The 27,317-nt window shown below is 52.4% G+C and overlaps 1 protein-coding gene across 1 annotated transcript in view; it reads right to left on the bottom strand.

Moving 5' to 3' along the window:
- MYO18B (myosin XVIIIB) overlaps window positions 1–21,645 on the bottom strand; it is a 156,822-nt gene extending 135,177 nt beyond the window's left edge. The window contains 9 exon segments of the mRNA XM_060249021.1: window positions 3,713–3,813; window positions 4,685–4,827; window positions 5,371–5,569; window positions 10,783–10,959; window positions 12,460–12,572; window positions 14,158–14,224; window positions 15,207–16,043; window positions 20,678–20,833; window positions 21,527–21,645. Coding sequence (XP_060105004.1) covers window positions 3,713–3,813; window positions 4,685–4,827; window positions 5,371–5,569; window positions 10,783–10,959; window positions 12,460–12,572; window positions 14,158–14,224; window positions 15,207–16,043; window positions 20,678–20,833; window positions 21,527–21,586 — 1,853 coding nt within the window. The 5' untranslated portion in view covers window positions 21,587–21,645.
- Window positions 21,646–27,317: the final 5,672 nt, after the last annotated feature.

The following is a 27,317-nucleotide window of genomic DNA, read 5'->3' as shown; positions in this document are numbered from 1 at the left end:
TTGCCACCTCTCGCCAAACCCAACACACCATTTCCTCCAAGCAGCTCCTCATCTCCAGCTCTGTCCTGCTCAGAGTTGCAAGCCACACTCCAGCGTGGGATTCTGCCAAAGGCTTCAAACAGCACTGCTCACACACGTTTCTCAGCTTTCCTGCCCCCTCTGCTGGTAAAGGGAAGCACCATCACGACGGATGGTGCCTCTCAGTGTGCATGGCATTGGCTCACACACTCCTTGTCTCTGCAGCTTCCACAAAAGCTTACAAATTGGCCCTTCGCCATGAAAGCAGACTAAGATGCTTTCTTGGGTTCATGGTAGACATGGTGCAGTCTCATTTGGAGTACTGTGTACAATTCTGGTCACCGCACCTCAAAAAGGATATTATAGCATTGGGAAAAGTGCAGAAATGGGCAACTAGAATGATTCAAGGGTTGGAACACTTTCCCTATGAAGAAAGGTTGAAACGCTTGGGGCTCTTTAGTTTGGAGAAACGTTGACTGGGGGGTGACATGATAGAGGTGTACAAGATTATGCATGGGCTAGAGAAGGTAGAGAGAGAAGTACTTTTCTCCTTTTCTCACAATACAAGAACTCGTGGGCATTCAATGAAAATGCTGAGCAGTCGAGTTAGAATGGATAAAAGGAAGTTCTTCTTCACCCAAAGGGTGATTAACATGTGGAATTCACTACCACAGCAGGTGGTGGTGGCTACAAGCATAGCCAGCTTCAAGAGGGGATTGGATAAGCATATGGAGCAGAGGTCCATCAGTGGCTATTAGCCACAGTGTATTGTTGGAACTCTCTGTCTGGGGCAGTGATGCTCTGTATTCTGGGTGCTGGGGGGGGGCGCAAAGTGGAAGGGCTTCTAGCCCCACTTGTGAATCTCCTCACTTGGTTTTTTGGGGGGTTTTGGCCCCTGTGTGACACAGAGTGTTGGACCGGATGGGCCATTGGCCTGATCCAACAGGGCTTCTCTTATGTTCTTATGTGACACAGAGAGTTGGACTGGATGGGCCATTGGCCTGATCTAACAGGGCTTCTCTTCTGTTCTTATGTGACACAGAGTGTTGGACTGGATGGGCCATTGGCCTGATCCAACAGGGCTTCTCTTCTGTTCTTATGTGACACAGCGTATTGGACTGGATGGACCTTAAAAAGAATATTATAGCATTGGAGAAAGTCCAGAAAAGGGCAACTAGAATGATTAAAGGGCTGGAACACTTTCCCTATGAAGAAAGGTTGAAATGCTTGGGAATCTTTAGCTTGGAGAAACGTCGCCTGCGGGGTGACATGATAGAGGTTTACAAGATAATGCATGGGATGGAGAAAGTAGAGAAAGAAGTACTTTTCTCCCTTTCTCACAATACAAGAACTCGTGGGCATTCGATGAAATTGCTGAGCAGACAGGTTAAAACGGATAAAAGGAAGTACTTCTTCACCCAAAGGGTGATTAATATGTGGAATTCACTGCCACAGAAGGTGGTGGTGGCCACAAGCATAGCCACCTTCAAGAGCAGTTTAGATAAAAATATGGAGCAGAGGTCCATCAGTGGCTATTAGCCACAGTGTGTGTGTGTGTGTGTGTGTATATATAAATTTTTGCCACTGTGTGACACAGAGTGTTGGACTGAATGGGCCATTGGCCTGATCCAACAGGGCTTCTCTTATGTTCTTATGTGAAATAGAGTGTTGGACTGGATGGGCCGTTGGCCTGATCCAACAGGGCTTCTCTTCTGTTCTTATGTGACACAGAGTGCTGGACTGGGTGGGCCGTTGGCCTGATCCAACAGGGCTTCTCTTATGTTCTTATGTGACACAGAGTGTTGGACTGAATGGGCCATTGGCCTGATCCAACAGGGCTTATCTTATGTTCTTATGTGACACAGAGAGCTGGACTGGATGGGCCATTGGCCTGATCCAGCAGGGCTTCTCTGATGTTCTTATGTGAAATAGAGTGTTGGACTGGATGGTCAATTGACCTGATCCAGCAGGGCTTCTCTTGTGTTCTTATGTGACACAGAGTGTTGGACTGGATGGGCCGTTGGCCTGATCCAACAGGGCTTCTCTTATGTTCTTATGTGACACAGAGTGTTGGACTGAATGGGCCATTGGCCTGATCCAACAGGGCTTATCTTATGTTCTTATGTGACACAGAGAGCTGGACTGGATGGGCCATTGGCCTGATCCAGCAGGGCTTCTCTGATGTTCTTATGTGAAATAGAGTGTTGGACTGGATGGTCAATTGACCTGATCCAGCAGGGCTTCTCTTGTGTTCTTATGTGACACAGAGTGTTGGACTGGATGGGCCGTTGGCCTGATCCAACAGGGCTTCTCTTCTGTTCTTATGTGACACAGAGTGCTGGACTGGGTGGGCCGTTGGCCTGATCCAACAGGGCTTCTCTTCTGTTCTTATGTGACACAGAGTGCTGGACTGGGTGGGCCGTTGGCCTGATCCAACAGGGCTTCTCTTATGTGACACAGAGTGATGGACTGGATGGGCCGTTGGCCTGATCCAACAGGGCTTCTCTTCTGTTCTTATGTGACACAGAGTGCTGGACTGGGTGGGCCGTTGGCCTGATCCAACAGGGCTTCTCTTCTGTTCTTATGTGACACAGAGTGCTGGACTGGATGGGCCGTTGGCCTGATCCAACAGGGCTTCTCTTCTGTTCTTATGTGACACAGAGTGCTGGACTGGGTGGGCCGTTGGCCTGATCCAACAGGGCTTCTCTTATGTGACACAGAGTGATGGACTGGATGGGCCGTTGGCCTGATCCAACAGGGCTTCTCTTCTGTTCTTATGCTCAGAGTTTTTCAGTTGCAAAAGACAGTCCCGTGGGGCCACCACACTAACCCTGGAGATGGGACATTTTCTCTTATCTCAAAGTCGGGATATAAATCTAATAAATGAAATCAAGGGCACTCAGTGAAGCAGATACAAAGTTGGTTCAGGACAGGAAAACATAAGAGCATCTATCTCCCTGCAAGAGCGTCCCCTGCCCCCGAGAGGTGATCCCCCGCACAAATGTATTTCGCTTAACAGACAAGTACATGTTTTGATGGATCGCTGAGGAGGAGGAGGAGGAGCAGAAGAGCCCCTGCTTGGCATGCCCAAAGCCCCAGATCCAGTTCTTGGCATCATCAGTTGAAAGCACCAAGCAGTAGGTGATGTGAAAGACCTTTCTCCACCTGAGACCCTGGAGAGCTGCTGCCAGTCTGAGCAGACGAGACTGAGCTGGATGGACCCACTTCAGGGTAAGGCAGCTTTGTGTGTTTGTGTGTGTATGCAGTGTTAGTCCTGAGTGGAACCTCCATGTACAAAAGCAGGATCCATGAATTCCCAGCCAGGTTTAGAAGCCTCTGTCGTGTCCCACCGCTGGACTTCCAGAAGGACGGAAGGGCCGTTGGGCCACATGAAGAAGTTGCCCTTGGCTGAATCAGGCCCTCAGGCTCCCCAGCTCCATTCTGTCTCCTCCGAGCGAGCGGCAGAGGCCCTCTGGGCTCCCAGGCCAAGGTCTTTCCCATCACCTACAGCCTGCCCTTTTCACAGGAGATGCTACCAGGGACCTCCTGGATGGCAGGCGGTGCCCTCCCCCTGAGCCCAGCCCTTCTTGGTGGCACAACATCTCCGCAGGGCACTGCTCCTCCTGTCTGCACCAAAACCCCCAGATCCCATCCCCCGCCCTCCCACACACCCCGGCTGCCTTTGCAGCTGTACCTCTGATCCAAATCCAGCCCTGCCAGCATTTGAGAGAAGACGCTGAAGTTGCTCTCTCCCTCCGGCTGCTGCGCCACCCGGATCCTCTCCAGCAGCATCGTCTGGACAGAAGAGAGACGGGGAGGAGGTGAGGGCCTGCTCCAGAGCTGCCAGCCCAACAGCAGACGCCACAATGGCTTCAAGGGCCTCCTGATCTCAGACCCCTGAGTTGAGTGTGCTGCTGCTGTGGTGAAGTCCCAGAGAAGAGCAAATCTGGGGTTGATTCAGGCTGCTGGGGGATTTCCGGCTTCACAAAGCTCTTTGTTGTGCCTGATGAAGAGTTCTGTGAAACCCTCCAACCCCCACAGCCCAAGGCAGTCCAAAGACAGTATAGGAGGAGGGACTTGCTGGTATGTCTAGAACTCCCTCCTACATGCTGCCCCCTCTCTGTCTTCCCTCCAACCCCCCCCCCCCCCCAAGAAGCCTTAAGATCAAGCCCTTCATCCCCACCCCAAGCCTCTCAAGATTAGGGTTGGGCAGGTCTGGGGAGGGGAGGCAGGGCCCACCCTACAAGGCAGTTGTTTTTTAAAAAGGGAACTGATTTCTATAACCTGGAGGTTGTAAATCCAGATCTCCAAACTCCAGCTGGAGGTTGGCAACTCCAGGACTCCAAACTTGGAAGTGGTAACTGCCCATATTCACCTTGTTTTTCCCTCCCTATGACTGTCCTGCCACTGTAAGCTCCTGGGGGTGGGAACCTCTCTATGCTAGAGCATGGATGGCACAGGAAAGCACAGAGGACCACCCACCAAGAAGACCACCCCTTGGTCTGGGAAACTCTCTCTGAGGGATGCTCAAGGCAGAAGAAGAAATGTCCAGTCAAGGATTAATAACAGAGTGAGCTGTTTCCAAAGAGCCCCAGTAATACCATCAGCCCCCATTTGCCGTGGGAAGCTCCCGCCTGGACCCACAGTGGTGGGGCAGCACCAGCACCTGCAGATGAGCAGCCGTTATCCGGCCCGTGGCGCTGAAGTCCAGGGCCACGACCATGGAGAAGTGGGTGGCGGCTGTGCTGTGGCTGCTGGAGACCGTTCCAAAGGCTTTGAGCACCATGAACATGGCCTGGATCTTCTCCACTGCAAAATCCAACAACAGGGGTGGGGAGGCGTCAGGAAAGGAACCAGAGGGCTCACAGAATGCCCCCGTTTCCCACCCCCAGCAATGGGCAGAAGCCTCAGAAACATTTGCTGGGAGGAAATTCAACCAGCCTGCTCTTCTCCCCCCCCACCCCCAGGCAATCTGTGTAATGGGGGGGGGGGGGGCTGCCATTATCCCAGCCGGCCTATGGCAGTGGAGGATCTATAAATTAGGGAGGCGTTTTCTGTTCTGCAGTCTGAGGATGATAGGAAGTCATGTCCAGACTGCTAATGGAGCCCCCCTGAAGTGTTGAAGCAGAGGATGCCCAGTCCAGCCCCCCACCCCACCCCAACAGAGGCCATCAGCAAAGGGGCCTCCATGGGGTTGCCCGCGGGGCCCTGCTCTGTGCCACAGCCATTATGAAGCCCAAAACGGACCCTGGCTCCGTCCACCTCCCCTCCCTGCCCCATCCTCTGCAGTAGAGCCCCCTCCCCTGCAATAAGTCCAGCCTGAGCTCGCCTGTGCCCCCTGGTGGTGCATACCCGTGACTCGGTCGTCCAGGCTGCCTGCGGAGGCCACCAGGTACTCCAGGGCCTGCAGGCAGCACGTTGTCTTGCCGGCCCCGCTCCTGCCCAGAGGCATGATGGTCTGGTCCTGCCGCTGCATCAGCATGCTCCAGTAGGCTCTCTGGGCCACGGAAAAGATGTGCGGGGGCATCCCGTCCCGCTTGCCTTGAAACGCCTGCCCGTGACAGGAAAGACACAGCCTGAATAGCAGCAAATGTTCACTCTCAGGGCAAACCCAGACGTGACAGTATCCTCAGGGCCCCCGCCACTTTCAAGCGCCCCAAGGCACAGCATGGTGGCTGAGGTGCTCTTGCTCCTACCCCCCTGCATCACCAAGGGCTGAAACAGCCTCCTCCAGCAGCCGGAAACGGGGCCTGGCCCTTGCAGCATTTTTAAACTCCTTTCACATGGTGGCGAGATTGTCCTTGCAGCAACAACCCTGCAGAGACGGCCATGTCTTGCTCAGCCCTCAGCCTCACAGGCAGGCCTCATTTGGGGAAGGAGCTCACAGGAGTGGAGCTCTGGAACCTCTAAATGTTATTGTGCTCTTTCTTTCTTACCCCCCCCCCCCAAACAATACTTGCTTCTGGGCTCCATTGTTCAAAGCCCCTGGGAGAATTTTGCTGAACTCTAAGATGTGACAAACTTCCTAATATTTCCCCCCACAAAAAATGGGGAAAGAAGCCAAACCTATCAAGCATGGAAATCTTCCTATCAGATGGAAATCTTCCTCCTGCCACTGTGGCCACAGAGGAGAAAGCCATTTAAAAAGTATGACGGGAGGAAGGTTTTATGATGACCATTCTAATTCCAGAAGCCTTTGAAGGCAGAAGCTGAGGGGATGTCAGGGGGGTGTGCTGCATGCAAATAAGTTGTGCTATTGAGCTCTAGCACCTCTTTTCCTACAAAATGATCTCTGCTCACAGGGTTAGGGTTGCCAACATCCAGGAGGTGGCTGGAGAGCTCCCGGAACGGCAACTGATCTCCAGCCAACAGAAGTCAGTTCTCCTGGAGAAAACGGCTATTTTGGAGGGTGGGCTCCAGGGTCATGCTCCACTGAGGTCTTTCTCCTCCCCAAACCTCCAGGGATTTCCCAGTCCAGAGGTGGCAACCCCATCATGGCCTCACGCTAGAGTTGCTCTCATCAGGGAGTGAGAAGCACACAACCACACACAGCCGACTTTAATTCACGAGGTGCCCGCTAACCTAGGAAACTGTTTATTTATTACACTGCTTACTCAGTTCGATGCTTCTCCTTTAAAAAGGGCCTCAAACGGCTTATAACAAAATCCGTGTGCACCAAAAATCATTACAACCACTCCGCCCTGGCCCCAAAGAGATTTTTAACAGTCCAAACCACGGGGCTGCACAAGATGTGGGGAGAAGCTCCATTTTGTTAAAAAGCAAAATGGTGTGGGTGTAAAATAAAGTCCAGTTGTAAATAGGAGGCAGCTGAGGACAGTTAGCAGAGCGGGGGTGGAAACAGAGCCAGAGCAAAGCGGGGGGCAGAAGCCAGGAGGGATTTCTCCTCTGTAAGTCCCCAACTTAGAAATATTACTAGCTAAATTGCTGAGAGAGCCACATAAAAAATTCAAATGGCAAATTCATCTGGGTTAGTAAAAACGCCATAAACAAAAGCACATTTACTTTACTATAAGTTAAATAAGAACAGTCCAGTTTGAGTTTAGAAGGTTTTACTTTTCAGCCACACCTCCGTTAAATAAAAAACAACTCCATTAAATTAAAAATATAAAAATAACTGCCACATTTGTAAAAATATATTTGGAGCAGGAAACCAGCCAGAGGGCCTGTGGATGGCAAAGGAACAAAGGGATTGCTAAAGGAAAATGGGGAGACAGCAGAGGAGCTCAATGACATTTTTGCTTCTGTGTTCACTGTGGAAACTGTAGAAGAAGAAGATATTGGATTTATATCCCGCCCTCCACTCCGAAGAGTCTCAGAGCGGCTCACAATCTCCTTTCCCTTCCTCCCCCACAACAGATACCCTGTGAGGTAGATGAAGATATTGGATTTATATCCCGCCCTCCACTCCGAAGAGTCTCAGAGCAGCTCACAATCTCCTTTCCCTTCCTCCCCCACAACAGACACCCTATGAGGTGGGTGGGGCTGGAGAGGGCTCTCCCAGCAGCTGCCCTTTCAAGGACAACCTCTGCCAGAGGACAACCTCTGCCAGAGCTATGGCTGACCCAAGGCCATTCCAGCAGGTGCAAGTGGAGGAGTGGGGAATCAAACCCGGTTCTCCCATATAAGAGTCCACACACTTAACCACTACACCAAACTGGCTTTGAAAACAGACCCTGTTTTCAAGAAGGGAGTCGGAAGAACTGAGCCAAATCAAAGTGACTGGAGATGATGTTCTAGACCTACTGGGAAAATCAAGACCAATAAATCTCCAGGACTTGATGGCATACATCCGAGAGCCCTTAAGGAACTCAAGTGTAAGATAGTTGATCTACTAACGTGTATATGTCCCCTATCACTAAATTTAACTGCTGTGAATTAGGCAGATCATAAGAAGGAGGGTGGGAAGAGTTGCATCAGTGCTGAGTTCTTGTGGTCCCCTCTTACATGCCCAGAGAATTGCTGTTCACCACTTTGGGGTCAATCAGCAATTTTTCTCCAGGCCAGTTTTGCCAAGGATTCTGGAGAAGCTTTTATTTTGTTTGCCATCTTCTGGGCTTGGAGCAGGGGTCGCTGGGTGTGTGTGCATTGGGGAGATGTTCAGGAAATTTCCTGCATTGTTGGACTAGATGACCCTGGAGGTCCCTTCCAACTCTATGATTCTATGAAGGACTGGTATTGGGGCTGGTGATGACGAGGGGTCGGAACACCTTCCCTATGAGAAAAGGCAAAAGAATCTGGGACTTTTCAATTTAGAAATGAAATTATTAAGGGGGATATTGTAAGAGTTTATAAAATTATGCACGGCGTGGACAGAGTTGACAAAGAGCTTTTACTTCCTCTCCCAAAACAGCCAAGGAAGGTGATGGGCAGGAGGAAGTGTCTATGCCCTCTTTTGGCCAAGAGTTTCTGCAAATCGCCTTTCCCAGATGGGTGATCCTCTGATGACACCTGGTGGGCATTCTGAGAAGCCTGGTTCTGTGCTGGAAAGCTCCTGGCTGCTCTGGAGTGCCAAAGTCGCTTTCCTGTTCATTAAGCAAGTGCCAATTAATGCTTCCTGTCCCTTCAGGCTGACTCTTGCCAGGAAGCGACAGGGCATCAGAACTCACGCTGCCAGCTGGGTCATTTCCTAAGGTGTCTGCAGAGTGAGCTTGTGCATTCCACGAGCCCTTGTCTCAGAACAGCCTGTACTGAACCAGGCCCAGTAGAAAACTTGGGCCAATTAAACTGAAATGCCATCCCGGGGCTCTCTCCAGCAAGCAGAGAGGATGTCTCTGCCATGACTCCCTCCACTCCAAAGTTGCCAGGTCCCCTGGGCCACCAGTGGGAGTTGAGGGGCCTGGGTGGCTAGCTCCAGGCCAGGAAATCCCTGGAAATCTGGGGGGTGAAGCCTGGAAACCACAGGCAGTTCAGAGAGGAGTGGGACCTCAGTGGGGTACACCCCTACAAAGCACCCATTTTTTTCCAAGGGAACTGATCTCTGTAGTGTGGAGAGGAGCTGTAATTGCTAAGGGATCCCGAGGTCCTTGGGGAGGGACGGTGGCTCAGTGGTAAGCAGAAGGTCCCAGGTTCAATCCCCGACATCTCCAAATAAAAAGTAGGTGTGAAAAACCTCAGCTTGAGACCCTGGTGAGCGGCTGCTAGTCTGAGTAGGCAATATTGACTTTGATGGACCAAAGAGGGTCTGATTCAGTAGAAGGCAGCTTCATATGTTGATATATATGGGAGGGACAGTGGCTCATTGGTAGAGCATCTGCGTGGTAAGCAGAAGTTCCCAGGTGCAATTCCTGGCAACTCTGACTAAAAAGGGTCCAGGTGTGAAAAACCTCACCCTGGAGAGCCCCTGCCAGTCTGAGAAGACAATGCTGACTTTGATGGACTGAGGGTCCGATTCGGTAGAAGGCAGCTTTATATGTTCATATGCCCCACCTGGGGGGCTTGTATCCCTACCTCCCCCCTGCTTTCTTCTTCTACATTCTCTCTCTGGTCTGCCTAGTATGGTGCAGGTCTACCCTCTTAGCAGTTCTGCATCTTTTGCTCCAAAGCACTTTGGCCTGCAAGAGCATCTTCTTTGCCCTCAGTGGTGGGACAGATCTCAGATGCGCAGATAAGCATCCCGACACTAGGGTAGCCAACCTCCAGGTAGAGGCTGGAGATCTCTCAGAATTACAGCTGATCTCCGGACGACATCGAGCAGTTCCCTTGGAGGAAACGGCAGCTCTGGAAAGCGGGCGTCATGGCATTCTACCCTGCTGAGGCGCTTCCCTTCCCAAACCCTGGCCTCCTCAGGGTCTGCCCCCAATCTCCAGGAATTCCCCAGCCTGAAGTTGGCATCCCTGTGTCCCACACCCTGAAGTGAGCAGGAGCACTCACCCCTGGGGAGCTGGCCCGACAATCCCTTCAGCTGAGCAGCTGAAATGCATTTGGCTCCGGCTCTCACTGCCACTGCTGTTGGGAACCATCAAAGTTTAGCTGCACTGAAATCCAAAGCCAACATCTGGATTCTTTCCTTCCTTTCTCACAATACAAGAACTCGTGGGCATTCGATGAAATTGCTGAGCAGTCGGGTTAGAACGGATAAAAGGAAGTCCTTCTTCACCCAAAGGGTGATTAGCACGTGGAATTCACTGCCACAGGAGGTGGCGGCGGCTACAAGCATAGCCAGTTTTAAGAGGGGATTGGATCAACATCTGGAGCAGAGGTCCAACAGTGGCTATTAGCCACAGTTTATATATATATATATATATATATATATATATATATATATATATATATATATATATATATATATATGTGTGTGTGTGTGTGTGTGTGTGTGTGTGTGTGTGTATGAATGTATATGTGTGTGTGTATATATACACACACACATATATTGGCCACTGTATGACACAGAGTGTTGGACTGGATGGGCCATTGGCCTGATCCAACATGGCTTCTCTTATGTTCTTATTCCTCCCAAGTGAGGGATTCTGAGGGAAGCCCAAGAGTTTGGGTTAGGGATATGCTGAACTTCCTCAGCCCCCTAAAGCTTCTCCGAGAGGATCAGAACTTGGGGGCCCCCCTGCCCTGCTCAGGACTCCACACAGGGGGCGAGATGGGTGAGCAAGGCCCCCCCCCACTCCACATCACAGCAACAGGTGCCTCCCCAGGTGAGACAGAGAGCTTCTTTGCAGAGCTTGCTTTGCTTTCCTGGATTCCCACAGCCACTCAGAAATGGGAGCTCTTTCTCTCTCCCTCCCTCCCTACCTTCTTTGGGGAGTTGGTCGTGGAGGAAGAGGGCTGGACGGCTATCAAGTTGGCCCCGGCGTAGGTGTAGAGCAGCTGCGACTGGTACCGGTGCTGGACCGTATGGAGGACACTCGACTCGTTCAGAGAGATCAGGGAGGCCAGGTCTTCAGCGTAGTCAAACCTGGAAGGATTGGTCTGTCACGGTGGAGAGACGCAAGCCACAAAATGAGCCCTGGCGAAGTTGCCATTGCCCTCATCCCACCCTGCCTTCACCCCCCTGCTGGAAGATGGGGCGTGGGAGAGGTGCCCAAGCAGGGTCACTGGAGGAGCCTTTGCATGGCCAAAAGTGGTGGGGTGAGAGTGATCCTCCCAGTGGTTGTTTCCTCTCAAGGCAAGCATAGCCAGCTTCAAGAGGGGATTTGACAAACATCTGGAGCAGAGGTCCATCAGTGGCTATCAGCCACAGCTTATCATTGGAACTCTCTGTCTGGGGCAGTGATGCTCTGTATTCTTGGTGCTTGGGGGTGGGGGTGGGGCAACAGGGTGAGGGCTTCTAGTGTCCTGGCCCCACTGGTGGATCTCCTGATGGCACGTAGGGTTTTTTGGCCACTTGACACAGAGTGTTGAACTGGATGGGCCATTGGCCTGATCCGAGATGGCTTCTCGTCTGTTCTTAAGGCATTTCTCAAAGGACTGCTTGGCTCACAAGCAGGGACAGAGCAGCTTTTGGAGGGCAGGATGCCTGGGCATAGAGAGCCAGCTGGGTGGTAACAGATCTGGGGGTGTGCTTAGAGCTTTAAGGGATGCCCTGCTCTTCCAATGCAACTAGGAAGGGTGCTACAAGTCCCATCATTCACCAAGACTGAGACAAGAAATTTACTTTCAAGGAAACCTCACCCTTCCAACGAGGAGGGGATTAGCCAGGCATGGTGGGTGGGGGCAGTCTTTAAAGAAGAAGAAGAGATTGGATTTTTATCCCGCCCTCCACTCCGAAGAGTCTAAGAGGGGTTCATAATCTCCTTTCCCTTCCTCCCCCACAACAGATACCCTATGAGGTAGATGAAGATATTGGATTTATATCCCGCCCTCCACTCCGAAGAGTCTAAGAGGGGTTCACAGTCTCCTTTACTTTCCTCCCCCACAACAGATACCCTATGAGGTAGATGAAGATATTGGATTTATATCCTGCCCGCCACTCCGAATCTCAGAGAGGCTCACAATCTCCTTTACTTTCCTCCCCCACAACAGACACCCTGTGAAGTGGGTGAGGCTGAGAGGGCTCTCACAGAAGCTGCCCTTTCAAGGACAACTCCTGCCAGAGTTGTGGCTGACCCAAGGCCATTCCAGCAGCTGCAAGTGGAGGAGTGGGGAATCAAACCCGGTTCCCCCAGGGAGTGCTAAAAGTGAACACTGACTCCCTGAATCATTTCCCCTCCTACTTAAACTCTCTGTTCCAAAAGCCATTGGCCTGAGAATCTCCCCTCCAGCGGGGAAAGTATGAGGACTGGCAGGGTGTGCTCTTGAGCCCTTTTTGTGCCCATGGCATGGGCTGCTGCCCATCAGGTCTTTGTGAGTGGTCAAAGAGAGCAAGCAGTTCCAAGATGAGCACAGTGGAGTCCCACCCCCCTCCCTACCCTTGAATGTCGAGGACCCCTAAGAGGCCTGCTGGGCGCCGGAGGAGGGATCGTCACTCACTTTGTGGACGTTTCCTTCATCCACCTCCATGACAGAGCCATCTGCTTCCACTCGAACCCGGACTCTCCCATGAGGGAGCTCTGGAGTCCCAACATCTGGCTTGAGTTCTGTAGCTGTAAGACAAGAGAAACAGCCGGGTAAGAAGCCAGCGTCTTTGCCTCAAGAACTTCAGCAAGGTGCTGATAACTAAAGGGTTGTCCAGATGGAGTCCTGCAAGCCCTGGAGGAGGAGGAGGAGGAGGAGGCGGAGAAGAAGAAGAAATTGGATTTATATCCAACCCTCCACTCTGAATCTCAGAGTCTCAGAGCAGCTCACAATCTCCTTTATCTTCCTCCCCCACAACAGACACCCTGAGAGATCTCTTAGAGCAGCTGTCCCTTAAGAACATAAGAGAAGCCCTGTTGGATCAGGCCAGTGGCCCATCCAGTCCAACTCTCTGTGTCACATAAGAACATAAGAGAAACCATGTTGGATCAGGCCAGTGGCCCCTCCAGTCCAACACTCTGTGTCACATAAGAGAAGCCATGTTGGATCAGGCCAGTGGCCCATCCAGTCCAACACTCTGCGTCACACAGTGGCCAATACACACACACACTGTGGCTAATAGTCACTGATGGATCTCTGCTCCATATTTTTATCCAATCCCCTCTTGAAGCTGGCTATGCTTGTAGCCGCCACCACCTCCTGTGGCAGTGAATTCCACATCTTAATCACCCTTTGGGTCAAGAAGTACTTCCTTTTATCCATTCTAACCCGACTGCTCAGCAATTTCATTGAATGCCCATGAGTTCTTGTATTGTGAGAAAGGGAGAAAAGTACTTCTCTATGTATCGTCTCCATCCCATGCGTAATCTTGTAAACCTCTATCATGTCACCCCGCAGTTGACATTTCTCCAAGCTAAAGAGCCCCAAGCGCTTTAATCTTTTTTCATAGGGAAAGTGTTGCAAACCTTTAATCATTCTAGTTGCCCTTTTCTGGACTTTTTCCAATGCTATAATATCCTTTTTGAGGTGCGGTGACCAGAATTGTACACAGTACTCCAAATGAGACCGCACCATCGATTTATACAGGGGCATTATGATACTGGCTGATTTGTTTTCAATTCCCTTCCTAATAATTCCCAGCATGGCGTTGGCCTTTTTTATTGCAATCGCACACTGTCTTGACATTTTCAGTGAGTTATCTACCACGACCGCAAGATCTCTCTCTTGGTCAGTCTCTGCCAGTTCACACCCCAAGGACAACCTCTGCCAGAGCTCTGGCTGACCCCAGGCCATTCCAGCAGCTGCAAGTGGAGGAGTGGGGAATCAAACCCAGTTCTCCCAGATAAGAGTCCACACACTTAACCACTACACCAAACTGGCTCTCAACCCTCCTCTCTTCTCACCACCCACACCATCCACCCTATACCAACCATCAATGATGGTGCAAAGACCTCAAGAGGAGGAGATGGTCAGAGAAGGTCACTGCAATCGCTGCTTTAAAGCCCCACACCTCAGCTGCTCCTCTTGGACTTGGCTAGACCACAGTTCACTCAACCCCCCTCCATCATACCTCCCCTTCCCCTAGCTGCAACTTCTGTTGCAATCTCAAGCCCACCCCCACCCCCACCTGGGCCTGTGCAGCCCATTCCCCTAAGTGAGGGAGGGAAGCACTCTGCTCCTGCAGCCTCCCAGCGCAAAACCCAGCAGCCTTACCAAGAGTGAATCCGTCCTTCTGGACCAGCCAAACTTTCTCTGCTTCATACCACACGTCCTCCGGCCCCTGGCAACAAAGGAACATATGAACCTATGAAGCTGCCTTCTACTGAATCAGACCCCCCAGGGTCCATCAAAGTCAGTCTTGTCTCCTCAGACTGGCAGCGGCTCTCCAGGGTCTCCAGCTGAGGTTTTTCATGTCTACTTGTCTGGACCCTTTTTAGTTGGAGATGCCGGGGATTGAACCTGGGACCTTCTGCTTGCCAAGCAGGTGCTCTACCACTGAGCCACAATCCCCCCCCATAGGAAGAGGGAGAGTCCGAGAAGTGTGGAGCTTCCAAGGCTTTCCCCTTTCTGCCTCTCTTGACACCCTTGAGCTTGGCCTGCTGCTCCTGGGTCTTCCTGCATTGAGGGGTGGGGAGATCATGGAGCGCTTGCCAGAGCCCAGCTCAGCCACTCCCATTAGAACAGTGGCAGGAGGGAACCAAGCCCAAGGCAATGGCCCAGGCAGGGTACTGGTAGCGAGAGAGGGCTGCTGGGACAACCAGACACACACACCCCCTTGCCGGCAGTGGCTTCATTCTCTCTACAGCCAGCTCTCTCTGGGTTCTTCCAGAGCACCTCCAAGTCTTGCACCTGGAAGATGCCTCATCAAGCAAGAACTTGCCTCCCTCCAGCCTCCCCCCACTGCCTGCTGCTGCCCCAGGCTCAGAATCCTGCCCTCTGCTCCGCACCAAGCCAGCTTCCTGAGGTGGCCCTTCTGGAGAGGAAGCCCCTGCAAAGGGCAGAGGGAGCTGGGCTCAGTGGCCATGTGGGTCAGCTGCTCTCTCTCAGCCCAGCTCCAAAACACAGGGGAAGCCCTTGGAGGCAGGGTGGGAGGACACTGGATTCTGGAATGAACTTTGTGCTTTTGGAAAGCTTGGAGCATGCCCAGTGCATGTGCAGAGAGCTCTTCCCTGGCCTAAAAGCTGGGGTGCCCAGGACAGGCCTTCCCATGCCACTGGAGTCCAGCAAGGAGACCAGTCATGCCAAAGAGATGCCAACCTCACCTGGTCACAAGTGATGCCTTCCCCAAGTACTCCTCCTGTCACCTCCTTGGTTCTATCCAATTTCTCCTTGCTTTCCCCTTCTGGTCCTCCTGCTGTTTCTCCCCGGGCTGGCTCTGGCTTCTTTCTTTCTCCGGCTTGAGCTGGCTTCTCCTGGAGTTCTCCTGGCCCTTTCCCATCTCCTCCCTGCTTCTCCTTTGCTTCTGTAGAGTCTTTCACTGCTGCCACCAGCTCTCGCTTGACTTCGGACTGCTTTCCACACTTTCCCGGTTTCTCTTTGGTTTCTCCCAGCTTCCCTCCAGCCGGTTTCCCTCGGGAGCTTTCTGACTCTTTCCCCTTTTCTGCCGCCTTCTCCTTGCTGCCCAGCCTGGTGTGGGGCTCCTCCTTGGCCTTTTGTGTCCCGTTCTCTTTCTTGGGGGGTTCCAAGCATTTGCTCCAGGGCAAACTCCCTTTCTTTACTGCCTCGGCGGTGTCATTGCGTGACAGAGTTGGGGCCGTTTTGGCATCTCCTGAGCCGCTGTTTTTATTTGGCCGTGGAGCAGGAACTTGAGGGGCCGGGGAGACATCGGAGTGTGTTTGCTGCCCTTCTTTGGGGGCAGCTGGTACCAGTCCAGCCGCAGGTGGTGTAGGCTGCTTGGCATTGCTCCTGGGAGGGGCTGTCTTGAAAGGCAAGGGCTTCCTCTCCTGGATCTCGGCCCTGCCTCCCCCCGTTGGCTTCTCGCCATTCAGCCTCCCCTGTGGCAGCTCCCCCTGGCCGGCTACGTCCTTCCCCACTGGCATGATGTGGGCGTCTTTGGTCACAAACTGCTGGACGGTTCCTTCGACCTGCTTCCCCGGAGGCTGGCAAACAAAAGGTCCTGGGCAGTTAGGACCACAGTGGCCAAGCCGTGCCCCTCCCACAGACAGAGCAGAGCTCAACAGAACTCAAAACGGGGGGCAGGCAAAGCCCAAAGGGTGGGACTAGGTTGCCATGGGGGGGGGGGTCACCTGACACTTGGCAGAGGGAGGCCTGGCCTGGCCACCAAACGGACCCTGAAGAGGGAGGAAGCAGGAGTCAGTCACTGCAGACTGCATCCAGCTGCCCAGTGAGTCTCAGGCCTCAGGCTCTCCATTAACACTTCTGTAACTCTTGGCACAGTGTGGTCAGCCGCAGTCCTGCAGTCCAAGCTCTGCTCAGGACCTGAGTCTGATCCTGGCGGAAGCTGGGTTCAGGTAGCCGGCTTGAGGTTGACTCAGCCTTCCATCCTTCCAAGGTCAGTAAAAGGAGTCCCCAGCTTGCTGGGGGGGGGGGGGGGGGGAAGTGGAGATGACTGGGGAAGACAATGGCAAACCACCCCGTAAAAAAATCTACAGTGAAAACGTCATGATGCGACATCACCCCAGAATCGGAAACGACTGGTGCTTGCACAGGGGACTCCCTTGACCTTTTTACCTCTTGGAAAATTTTAGTTGTAGTTCATGTTGTAAGCCGCCCTGAGACACTTAGGTGAGAAGGGCGGGGTATAAATCTTAATATAAATCTTAATATAAATAAATTAAATAAATAAATAAATAAATAAATAGTGGCCAGTTGGGTTCTCGCTGGCAGAGCCTTTTCAGTGGCTGCTCCCTCGCCCACTCAAGCTCCCCCCAGACTGGTGGAAGGCTGGCAAAGACTTTCCTCTGGGACATCTTTCAGCATCCTGCCTGGAAAGGATCATCTAGATGGGCTTTCTAAGGACTGCTGGTTGGGCTGCCATTCTGTTTGGTGGCTAATCCTGTTTATTAATTTAGAAAATGTTTGATTCATTTTTGTTAGTCTTTTAGGTGCCACTGTACTCAAATCAATTCACCTAAACTCTGAACAGATAAAAATTAAGCCACAGGAATGGCCTTAATTGCTGCAAGCCAGTCAACCAGTTATTCTTCAGGGCTCCAAGGAATCATAAGAACTTAAGAAAAGCCCTGCGGGATCAGATCAGGGAGGGTCCATCTAGTCCAGCCTCCTGTCTCACACAGAGGCCAACTAGTTCCTCTGGAGGGCCAACAACAGGGCAGAGAGGCTGAGGCCTTCCCCTGAGGAGAACCTCAGAAGATCCCTGCTGGGTCAGACCAGGGAGGGTCCATCTAGTCCAGCTCCTGACTCACACAGTGGTCAGCCCAGTTCTTCTGGAGGGCCAACAACAGGGCAGAGAGGCTTTCCCCTGAGAAGAACATCAGAAGAGTCCTGCTGGGTCAGACCAGTGAGGGTCCATCTAGTCCAGCATCCTGTCTCACACAGTGGCCAGCCCAGTTCCTCTGGAGGACCAACAACAAGGCAGAGAGGCTGAGGCCTTCCCCTGAGAAGAAAATCAGAAGAGCCCTGCTGGATCAGACCAGGGAGGGTCCACCCAGTCCAACCCCTGTCTCCTCACACAGTGGCCAACAAGTTCCTCTGAAGGGCCAACAACAGGGCAGAGAACCCGAGGCCTTCCCCTGAGAAGAACCTCAGAAGAGCCCTGCTGGATCAGACCAGGGAGTGTCCACCTAGTCCAGCCTCCTGTCTCACTCAGTGTCCAACCAGTTCCTCTGGAGGGTCAACAACAGGGCAGAGAGGCAGAGGCCTTCATAAGAACAGCCCTGCTGGACCAGACCAGGGAAGGTCCATCTAGTCCAGCCTCCTGTCTCACACAGTAGCCAACCAGTTCCTCTGGAAGACCAACAACAGGGCAGAGAGGCCGAGGCCTTCCCCTGAGAAGAACATCAGGAGAGCCCTGCTGGATCAACCAGGGAGGGTCCATCTAGTTCAGCCTCCTGTCTCACACAGAGCAATCAGTTCCTCTGGAGGGCCAACAACAGGGCAGAGAGGCCAAGGCCTTCCCCTGAGAAGAACCTCAGAAGAGCCCTGCCGGATCAGACCAGTAAGAGTCCATCTAGTCCAGCCTACAATCTCACACAGTAGCCAGCCAGTTCCTCTGAAGGGCCAGCAACAGGGCAGAGAGGCTGAGGCCTTCCTCTGAGAAGAACATCAGGAGAGCCCTGCTGGGTAAGACCAGTCCAGCCTCCTGTCTCACACAGAGGCCAGCGAGTTCCTCTGAAGGGTCAACAACAGGGCAGAGAGAGGCCTTCCCCTGAGAAGAACATCAGAAGAGTCCTGCTGGGTCAGACCAGTGAGGGTCCATCTAGTCCAGCCTCCTGCCTCACACAGTGGCCAACCAGTTCCTTTGGCAAGGGGTGAGTGTTGGGTATTAGAGTAGGGACTGCATAGCTAAACACATCAGGGCTTTTGTTTGTTTGCACCAACCTTTACTGTATATGGCCGATATATCCACAGTATTCCAATGTATTTCTCTTTTAGGATAGTGTATCAGAACAATGCTTTTGTATTGACATACTCAAACTAGGGATATTGGCTGTTTATCTCATTACATATATTAAACCCATCTTCTACTATATTTTAATGTATTTTTTCCTAGTGGCAAACTAGAATGCTGTATATACTTATGTTACATGTTACATAGTTGGACAGGAAAAACGTCTGGGAAAGAAATGCCCTCATTTTGACCCAGGTTTATTAGCAATAGAATAATTAACAGGCATTCTCACATTCTGACATGTTACTGTTTTATGGTTCCCCACACTAATTCAACCCAGATCAAAGGTTTTCTGAATGTGTTCATTTTACTATTCTGCTATTGGTTTTTAACTTTGTACCACTTGGCATTCCAAACCCCACCAGCTCTATGTGGCTCTGCTTACTGTACCTCCTTCCTCGTCTGAAGAGGTGTGCAGGCACACAAAAGCTTGCGTTCCGAATAAAGCCAAGTTGGTCTTAAAGGGGCAACCGACTCCTATTTTGTTCTACTACTTCAGACCAACACGGCTGCCTATTTGGATCTATAAATATCACTGTTTTACCCACTTATTATTTGAGCGCTGTAAATAAACTCTTGCTGTTATACTCCTTGGGTCCTCACGTCTCCCTGGTCACGATTAAGAGGTATTTCCTAATAAGGAAGCCAAGGGCGGTTGGGTGCTCTGGACCCTCCATACAGACCTTTACCAGAGTGGTGGCAGCCAGCAGAAGGCCCTGTTAGGCCCTGCTGTGTGACAGATGGTAACATTATACTGCTTTTTAGGCAATGGGCTAGATCCTAAAGGGTCCACTGCACTACCAGCGGCACTTTCCCCTCGCTCAAGGAGCCTCCATTCCGCAAGAGCCAGCACCAGCGGCCTCCTGGCACCAGAAGAACATAAGAACATAAGAGAAGCCATGTTGGATCAGGCCAACGGCCCATCAAGTCCAACACTCTGTGTCACACAGTGGCAAAAAATTTTATATACACACACACACTGTGGCTAATAGCCACTGATGGACCTGTGCTCCATATTTTTATCTAAACCCTTCTTGAAGGTGGCTATACTTGTGGCCGCCACCACCTCCTGTGGCAGTGAATTCCACATGTTAATCACCCTTTGGGTGAAGAAGAAGAAATTGCTTCTTTGTTTGCATTATTAAACTCCCCGTGCTGGCAAAAACTGCCCCAACTTAGTTAGTCCTTTTGATTCCAACTCATTGATTCTCCTCATTGCCCTTCCCAAGAATGCCATCGATGTGAATTAGTGTAAAGCGTTATGCGCTGCCCTGGATGTTTGCAAGCGAATGTGCTTCGCCCTCAAACAGAACGAATGGCCTGGATGTTAACAAGCTACAGCTGGAAGACCAGCAGCGCTCTCAGCCGCTGAAGGACTCAAGACAGGCCTGCCAAGGGCAGAAAGAAGCCCGTGCAGGGCAATGTGAGCCCCTGGCTGAAGGCAGGTGAGGAAGGAGGCCTGCAAGAAGGGACTGTGCCTCACTGCCCCTGCTGTGCCCTGCCAGACTCTCCAGGGCCCTCAGAAATCACTGGTGACAGCCAGTGGTGGGACTCAACAGCCCTGAATGCACGGCTGGGCAAGCCATGTGGAGTACAGGGGAAGAGCAAGGTCCTGCAAAATCTGGCCCATCCATGGTGGTGAGGCCTTGTGTGCCCATGTGAACAGTGCCAGATTAAACCCCGTGGAGGCCCCCAGGCAGTCGAAATCTCAGGGGCCCCTTGAAAATTATCTGAGTCAGAGTGCCTGCCCCCCACTGCCTGTGGCCCCAGCTTCAGCCCCTGTCTCAAAAGCCCCTTTGACAAAGCTGCAGGGGGGAGGCAGAGAGAGGCAAACTTGGCAACAACACCAGCAGCAGCCCCCCAGGCAAGTGGGGCAAAGAGCAGCTCAGCTGCTGGCTGCCTGTGCAGGCTGGGAGGGCTACAGGCAGGGGGGAAACCAGGAGGGAAAGCCATCCAGGGGCCCCTAAAGGTGTGGGGGCCCATAAGCCAGTGCCTACGTGGCCTAAGGGTTAATCCAGCCCTGCAGGTGAGCCCCAACCCAACACTGGAACGCACAGGTGAGGCATGGGAGGTGTGCCAAGGGCCTTCTTGAGCAGGGCTTTGTGATTATCGGTTGAAACCAGCAGCTCCCTTATGACTTACATCATCCTTAGAGTTTAGCGTAATCTTCTCTTTCAGTTTCGCTTCTTTGGACTCCTTTTCTGTTTCCCGCACCAGCTGCTTGATGAAGCCTCCCGGAATGACGGAGAAGAGCGGGGGCGGAGAGGAGGGCGGGGGGCTGCGGTCCTCCTCCCGGATCTGTTCACACAAGCAAAGGCTCCGTTATGGGGTGGAGCACCTGGGAGCAGCGGCTGCTCTGGAGCTGGCCACACAGACAAGCCACCCCAGCCAGCCAGCAGCACCCCCGGCCCCTCATCGCTCCCGCGGGACTCAAAAGAGGTCGCTCAGAAAGGCAGAGAAGGTGCAGGTGGGATTTGCGCATGCATGCGAGCGAGCGGAAACTTTGACTAGAGAGAAAGATGGATCTGAAAGGCTGAGAGAGGTGTCACTTCCCATGATGCACACACCCTTGTCTCTTTCTTTCTTTTTTCCTGCAGTCACCTCTGGTCAAAGCAGCTGCATAGGTTTTTGAAATAATACAAAACGCTTCCGACCTGTGCACCAGAGGGCAGAACACAAGATCAGTGTACGCACCACAAGCAGAAGTTTCCTCTGCAGGGCCAACAACAGGGCAGAGAGACATTGAAGGGGAGGAATGAAATTTGAAAAGCAGAAGGCAAGGTCAAAGCAGAGACGTTTACACGAAGGGGAAAAGCTAAGCCCCAAAAGAAAATTAACCGTGCAAGCAAGAAGTTAGGGAGGTCGCAGACATGGTCAGTGGTAGACCTTTGCAACTGGACAAGTAGGCTAGTGAAGACACGCTCATGAGGATGGGTGAGGCCCCACCCTTCTGCCAGGGGTTGCAGTCACTCTGCATGCCATGCCAGCCACATGGAGATGGCTGCCACTTTCCTTCTGTTCCCACAGGGCCAGGCGTGAGGAGATGGCCATGCTGGTGCCGTGAGCGTGGCGGAGGAAGAGAGACACAAGGAAGGGGGCGACACCTTGGAGATGTGGGAGACCGGCTTGCAACAGGACTAGAGAGGGAGAGAAAGAGACATTGGCAGTCAAAAAACATCTACAGATGAAATCATCCCTTTCACAGCAGAGGGGCTGGGGAAGGTGAATTCCTTAGGGAAGCTCTGCCTGATTCCTCACGAACCAGGTGTGCAGGCAGAACTGCAGCTGGGGGCAGCGCTAGAGCTCAATTCTGTCCCAGACTCGAAAACCAAATCCTCATCTCAACATAGCCAAAGGCCATGCCTCCTGGTCACTCCTACTGGACTTAACTGCTGCCTTGGAGGGAGACAGACAGACACAAGCACCAGGGGAGGTGCTGTGGATTGGTGCAAATGATGCCTTGCGGACCGCTGTCAGGGCCAACGAGACAGCTGGGGGGTTGCAGAGCTGGGTCTTGCTTCGCTGGAGCCAGGCAGCCGCTGGTGGAGAAAGCTTTTCAAAATAAAGGAGTCCCCATTTGGGCTCAGAACACCACTGCAGGGGGAGGAGTGGTTCTGCCCCCCCCCAGCCATTTTGCTGCACCAAAACTGCTTTGGGGGGGAATTATTTCCTCACTTTTGCTGCTCCACATGCTTAGCACTCTGCATCAAGCAGCGCAAAATGGGGAAAGAGCCCCCCTGTGTTATATCAGCACGAGAAAACGGAGGGCGGGGGAGACAAGAGTCCTTCTCCCCCTGTGGTCGTGTTCTGAGGCCATTTGACATCGCCTTTGGTTTTTTAAAAGCCAATCCTTTAAAAACCAAAATGCCTAATTTGGCCCTGAAACGGGTCCATGAGGAACAATGTAAACCAGTTCAAAGCAGCTCTCCAGATGCCTGGGCTTCTGCCCACAGACCCCTCCTCAAGCTTGACAGCTTGTCCACTGATGCAAGACTCTGGCTGGTGGGTCCTCAGACAAAGCAGTTCCCAAGCACAGTCCCTGGACTTGCCCCTCCACCCGGGGTCTCCCCTGACCACTCTCCCTGGCTCGGGGCCACTTCTTACAGCCTCCCCTTGGAGTAATTTGGGCTGAAAATCTGAACAAAAGGCTAACAAGGAACTATTCCAAGCCCCCCCCCCCCAATAGGCCCAGGGCAGCTTCCAACGCAGGACACCCTCTTGGAAGGGTGGCAACAAGGGAGCAGGCCACTGTGCTCTCCCAAAGCCCCAAACACAGCTGTCCCTCCAGGGCCCCCAAGTCCTTTCGCAGAGGGGGAGCCAGGGCTGCCTGCAGACCCCCTCCTAGCAGCAGCGGAGCACGAAGGACAACCCCCTTGGAGCCCTTTCCCTGGAGACATTCTGGGCCTCCGTGTCTGCTGGCAGCAGCAGCCCCCTGGCACCTCGACAGCACAAATACCTCGGTGGTAAAGTCACCCTACTGTACGCTCCGCAGTAGGCCAGGGAAGGGGGGGAGGGTGAAGGCACCTTGCGTCCAGGGGCACTGCGGCTATTCCTGGGGCACCCTGAAGCTGCCAGCCGGGCTCTGGAAAGTGCCAGAGGTCCTCCCCCTTCGAAAGCCGGCAGCCGGGAGAAGGGCAGGTCTACTGGAAAGGAGCGTGCTGGGGGGAGGGGAGGGGGGACTTCCTGGTGCATCTGGGCCCCAGGCCCAGCCGTGTTTGCTGGCTCAGCACACCACAGAGGTCGAGGAGCAGCAGGCAGAAGGCCCTCGATTCAGCCCTCGCAATCGGCCCAGTGGAAGGCAGCTTCGTGTGGTCAGTCAAAGAACTATTGGGAACTCCCCCAAGCCCCTCAAAGCCGGAGAACCCCTGAGCTCGGTTTGGCTGGAGGGCGCTGAGCACCCAGGGCTAGCGTTGCCAACCTCCAGGTGGGACCTCGATATCTCCCACAAGTGCAACTGACCTTCAGATTTCAGAGATCAGCTCCTCTAGAGAGAAGGGAAACAAAAGGGGAGGGATGGTGGCTCAGTGGTGGAGCATCTGCTTGGGAAGCAGAAGGTCCCAGGTTCAATCCCATCATCTCCAACTAAAAAGGGTCCAGGCAAACAGGTGTGAAAAACCTCAGCTTGAGACCCTGGAGAGCTGCTGCCAGTCTGAGAAGACAGTACTGATTTCGATGGACCAAAGGTCTGATTCAGTATAAGGCAGCTTCGTATGTTCATATGTTCAAAATACACTGGAAAAAATACTGCAGATGTACCATTTGTATATCCTCTGTATAAAACATTATGATACATTAACATAAATAACAAACTCATCTGGTCACTTCTATTATATTGTTTCAAACATGGCAAATCACAGCAGCTAAGTTTCCAGGTCTCTGCGTAGGCAACGTCTCTTTCAATCCTCTTGGCGTGAAGCTCCTTTTTGTAAACTTATCTAACTTCAGTATAGCTGGCCTAAAGTATACATTGATAAATAAACGTTCCAGAGCTTTGCACTTTGAGGAGAATGAACAGAAGCCCAAAAGAAGAGAGAAAGAAAACTCATCCTTTCCGGAACTTCAGGACGGTATCGACGTCCTTTGTCTGCTCAGTCTACAATCACAATCATTCCTAACGGAGCCCCAGAATACATCCCTTATACATGGATCAACACACACTCTTCAAAATAGCTGCACACAGCTCTTCACTACTCCTCTGGAGAAAATGGGCACTTTGGAGGGTGGGTTATATGATATTATACCCCACTGAAAGTCCCTCCCCTCCCCTCCCCCAAATCCTGCCCCCCCCATCTCCACCCCTAATCTCCAGGAATTTCCCAGCAGAGAATTGGCAACCATAACCCCAACAGCCCCTGGGCAGTGCCAGAAGCTAATGGAAATGTTGTGCCTTCTAGGCAGGCTGAGTGAGGTGAAGTGGAACCGCTCAAATATTTTCCATGAGCCCTCCAAGGCTTATTTGGGCAAAGGCCGTCCTGTGACAGGGCTGGAGGTCTCGAGGGCTCGGAGGGCCTGGAGATAAGCAAGAGGCCTGCTGCCCTGAGAATGTGACCCAGACTCCTCCCACCGTTCACACACAAAAATCTCTCCCTGTCATCAGGGCCTGGGAAGCCCTCCTCCTCACACCATGGCCTTGGGAGCAGCTCCCCTCTCCTGACAGGGTCCACAAAGCTGCCTGCAGAACCTTGAAAACAGTTAAGCATCACAAAGGGAGACTCAACACACCCATGGCGTGTTCCTTCCTGTTTCTGTGCCCAGCTCTAGTCCTAAAAGAGTCTTGGTGGACCTGAAGAAGAGAAAGCCATTTTAAAAGGCAATGAAATCCACTGGGAGGAGAAACCACAAGCAAAACAACTACTGGAAAGGCACTTGTGGGGAGCTGCAGCTTCACAAAAAGCTTCGGGACTATCCGGTGCCACTGCTGGCCAAACACCTGTGGTAGGTGCCTGAAACCTTACAGAGAAACCTCTCTGAGTAGCAGCAAATGGCCCACCCCAAGCAGCCCCCTTCCCTTCAGCTCCCTGAAACACCTCTAGGCTGGCTGCATGGGAGAGAAGCCAGCCACACTGGTGGGCCCAACAGCCAGCCCTGGCAGCCTGCCGTGCTCTCCTCCAGCACCTCTGAAGCCCCCTCCTCCCTTCACCAGCCCAGTCTCCTGGGAGCTGCCGGGAATGGGAGCCAGCTAAACAGGCAGACACAAGCGGGCCAAGAGCCTCTCTCCCATCCTGACTCCTGCAGGAGCCAATCTGCCAAAGTGCTTAGCCCTGTGGAAGGTAGTTCTGCAAGGGCCTGGTAGGTTAAACGATCATAGATCATAGAATCCTAGAGTTGGAAGGGACCTCCAGGGTCATCTAGTCCAGCCCCATGCACAAGGCAGGAAACTCAAATACCTCCCCCTAATTCACAGGCTCTTCATTGCTGTCAGATGGCCACCTAGCCTCTGTTTCAAAACCTCCAGGGAAGGAGAGCCCTCAGCCCACCACCTCCCAAGGAGGAAGCCTGTTCCACTGAGGAACTGCTCTAACGGTCAGGAAGTTCCTAATGTTAAACTGGATATGGGGACTCTGCATTTCCCCCCACAGAGGTAGGGAAACAGCACTGTTGGAGCAGAAAGCAGGGCAGCCCAGGCGCGGGTGGAGTGCCCCCCACTGTTTCTCGCTTTCCAGCTTAAAACTACGAGGGCTAAGAATCTCTCTCCTGCAGAGCGTCTGGTCTGGCCCTCCCGTGACAACTGAACCAAGCCCAGAGGCTTCTTCACATGTGCAAAGTCACCACGGAACGACTGCAGCTTCCTAGAGACTCAGGACACAAGAATGCGTCTCCTACCTCCGCCAGCAGGCTCATCCCGTCACCCCCAGTCAGGCCGCTTCTGTCCCAGTGAAGCCCCAACTCACCTTCTCCTGGGGGACCTTCAGGTGGACATGCACCTGAGTGACATTTCCAGGTGGGTGCAGCAACCCAAACAGGGGTTGACACCAACCCCGCCAGTCTTGCCAGGAGCCCCAGCATGCCTGCCACTCCTGGCAACAACACAGTGCCCGGGTGAAGCAGCTGCCTGAAGGGAGATCCAAGACCGGAGGTGTGACGCAGGGTCAAATAATAGAGGAGGCAAGCTGCAGCCTCTTATCTTCACCAAGAGAAGCAGGAATGTCAGGTTACTGCGAAGCAGCTTTCTACCTCCAACTCCGGAACTTTCATTTGACCGCTATGCCTAAGAGCCAGGGATGGCCCCGTCTTTCTTCAGCCTGACCAACCTGCTCCTGAGAACATCTTCTAGACCTCCAGCATCTTCTAGACCTTCTGCAGCCAGCCATGGCGATTGGTCAGTTACTTTTCTTCCGGGGTGGGGGGTGGGGATGGGAGCGGGGTTAAGCTCTTCTTCTGTCATTTCAGCATGACTTTGGGACTGTGGAAGACTGTGACCAATTTCACACTAGACCTTTAATCCTGGTTTAGCCCTGTCCCCAAGCTGACATTCTACACTAAAATCATAGAATTTTAGAATCCCAGGAGTTGGTTTCTATGATTCTAGTATAGAGTCACTATGGGGAGTGACGGTGGCTCAGTGGTGGAGCATCTGCTTGGTAAGCAGAAGGTCCCAGGTTCAATCCCCGGCATCTCCAACTAAAAAGGGTCCAGGAAAATAGGCGTGAAAAACCTCAGCTTGAGACCCTGGAGAGCCACTGCCAGTCTGAGAAGACAAGACTGACTTTAATGGACCAAGTGTCTGATTCAGTATAAGGCAGCTTCATATGTCCATATGTCCAATGTAAGTTTGGAGAGAGGGCTAAACCAGGATTAGTGTGGAATTCTTTTCACATCACATAAGAACATAAGAGAAGCCATGTTGGATCAGGCCAACGGCCCATCAAGTCCAACACTCTGTGTCGCACAGTGGCAAAAAATGTTATATACACACATACACTGTGGCTAATAGCCACTGATGGACCTGTGCTCCATATTTTTATCTAAACCCCTCTTGAAGGTGGCTATACTTGTGGCCGCCACCACCTCCTGTGGCAGTGAATTCCACATGTTAATCACCCTTTGGGTGAAGAAATACTTCCTTTTATCCGTTTTAACCTGTCTGCTCAGCAATTTCATCGAATGCCCACGAGTTCTTGTATTGTGAGAAAGGGAGAAAAGTACTTCTTTCTCTACTTTCTCCATTCCATGCATTATCTTGTAAACCTCTATCATGTCACCCCGCAGTCGACGTTTCTCCAAGCTAAAGAGTCCCAAGCGTTTCAACCTTTCTTCATAGGGAAAGTGCTCCAGCCCTTTA

The sequence above is a fragment of the Heteronotia binoei genome, chromosome 11, assembly GCF_032191835.1.
Source record: "Heteronotia binoei isolate CCM8104 ecotype False Entrance Well chromosome 11, APGP_CSIRO_Hbin_v1, whole genome shotgun sequence".
NCBI classification, from domain to species: domain Eukaryota; kingdom Metazoa; phylum Chordata; class Lepidosauria; order Squamata; family Gekkonidae; genus Heteronotia; species Heteronotia binoei.
Note: the sequence above shows the minus strand (reverse complement) of the source record. Positions and strands in the feature narration are given on the sequence as shown.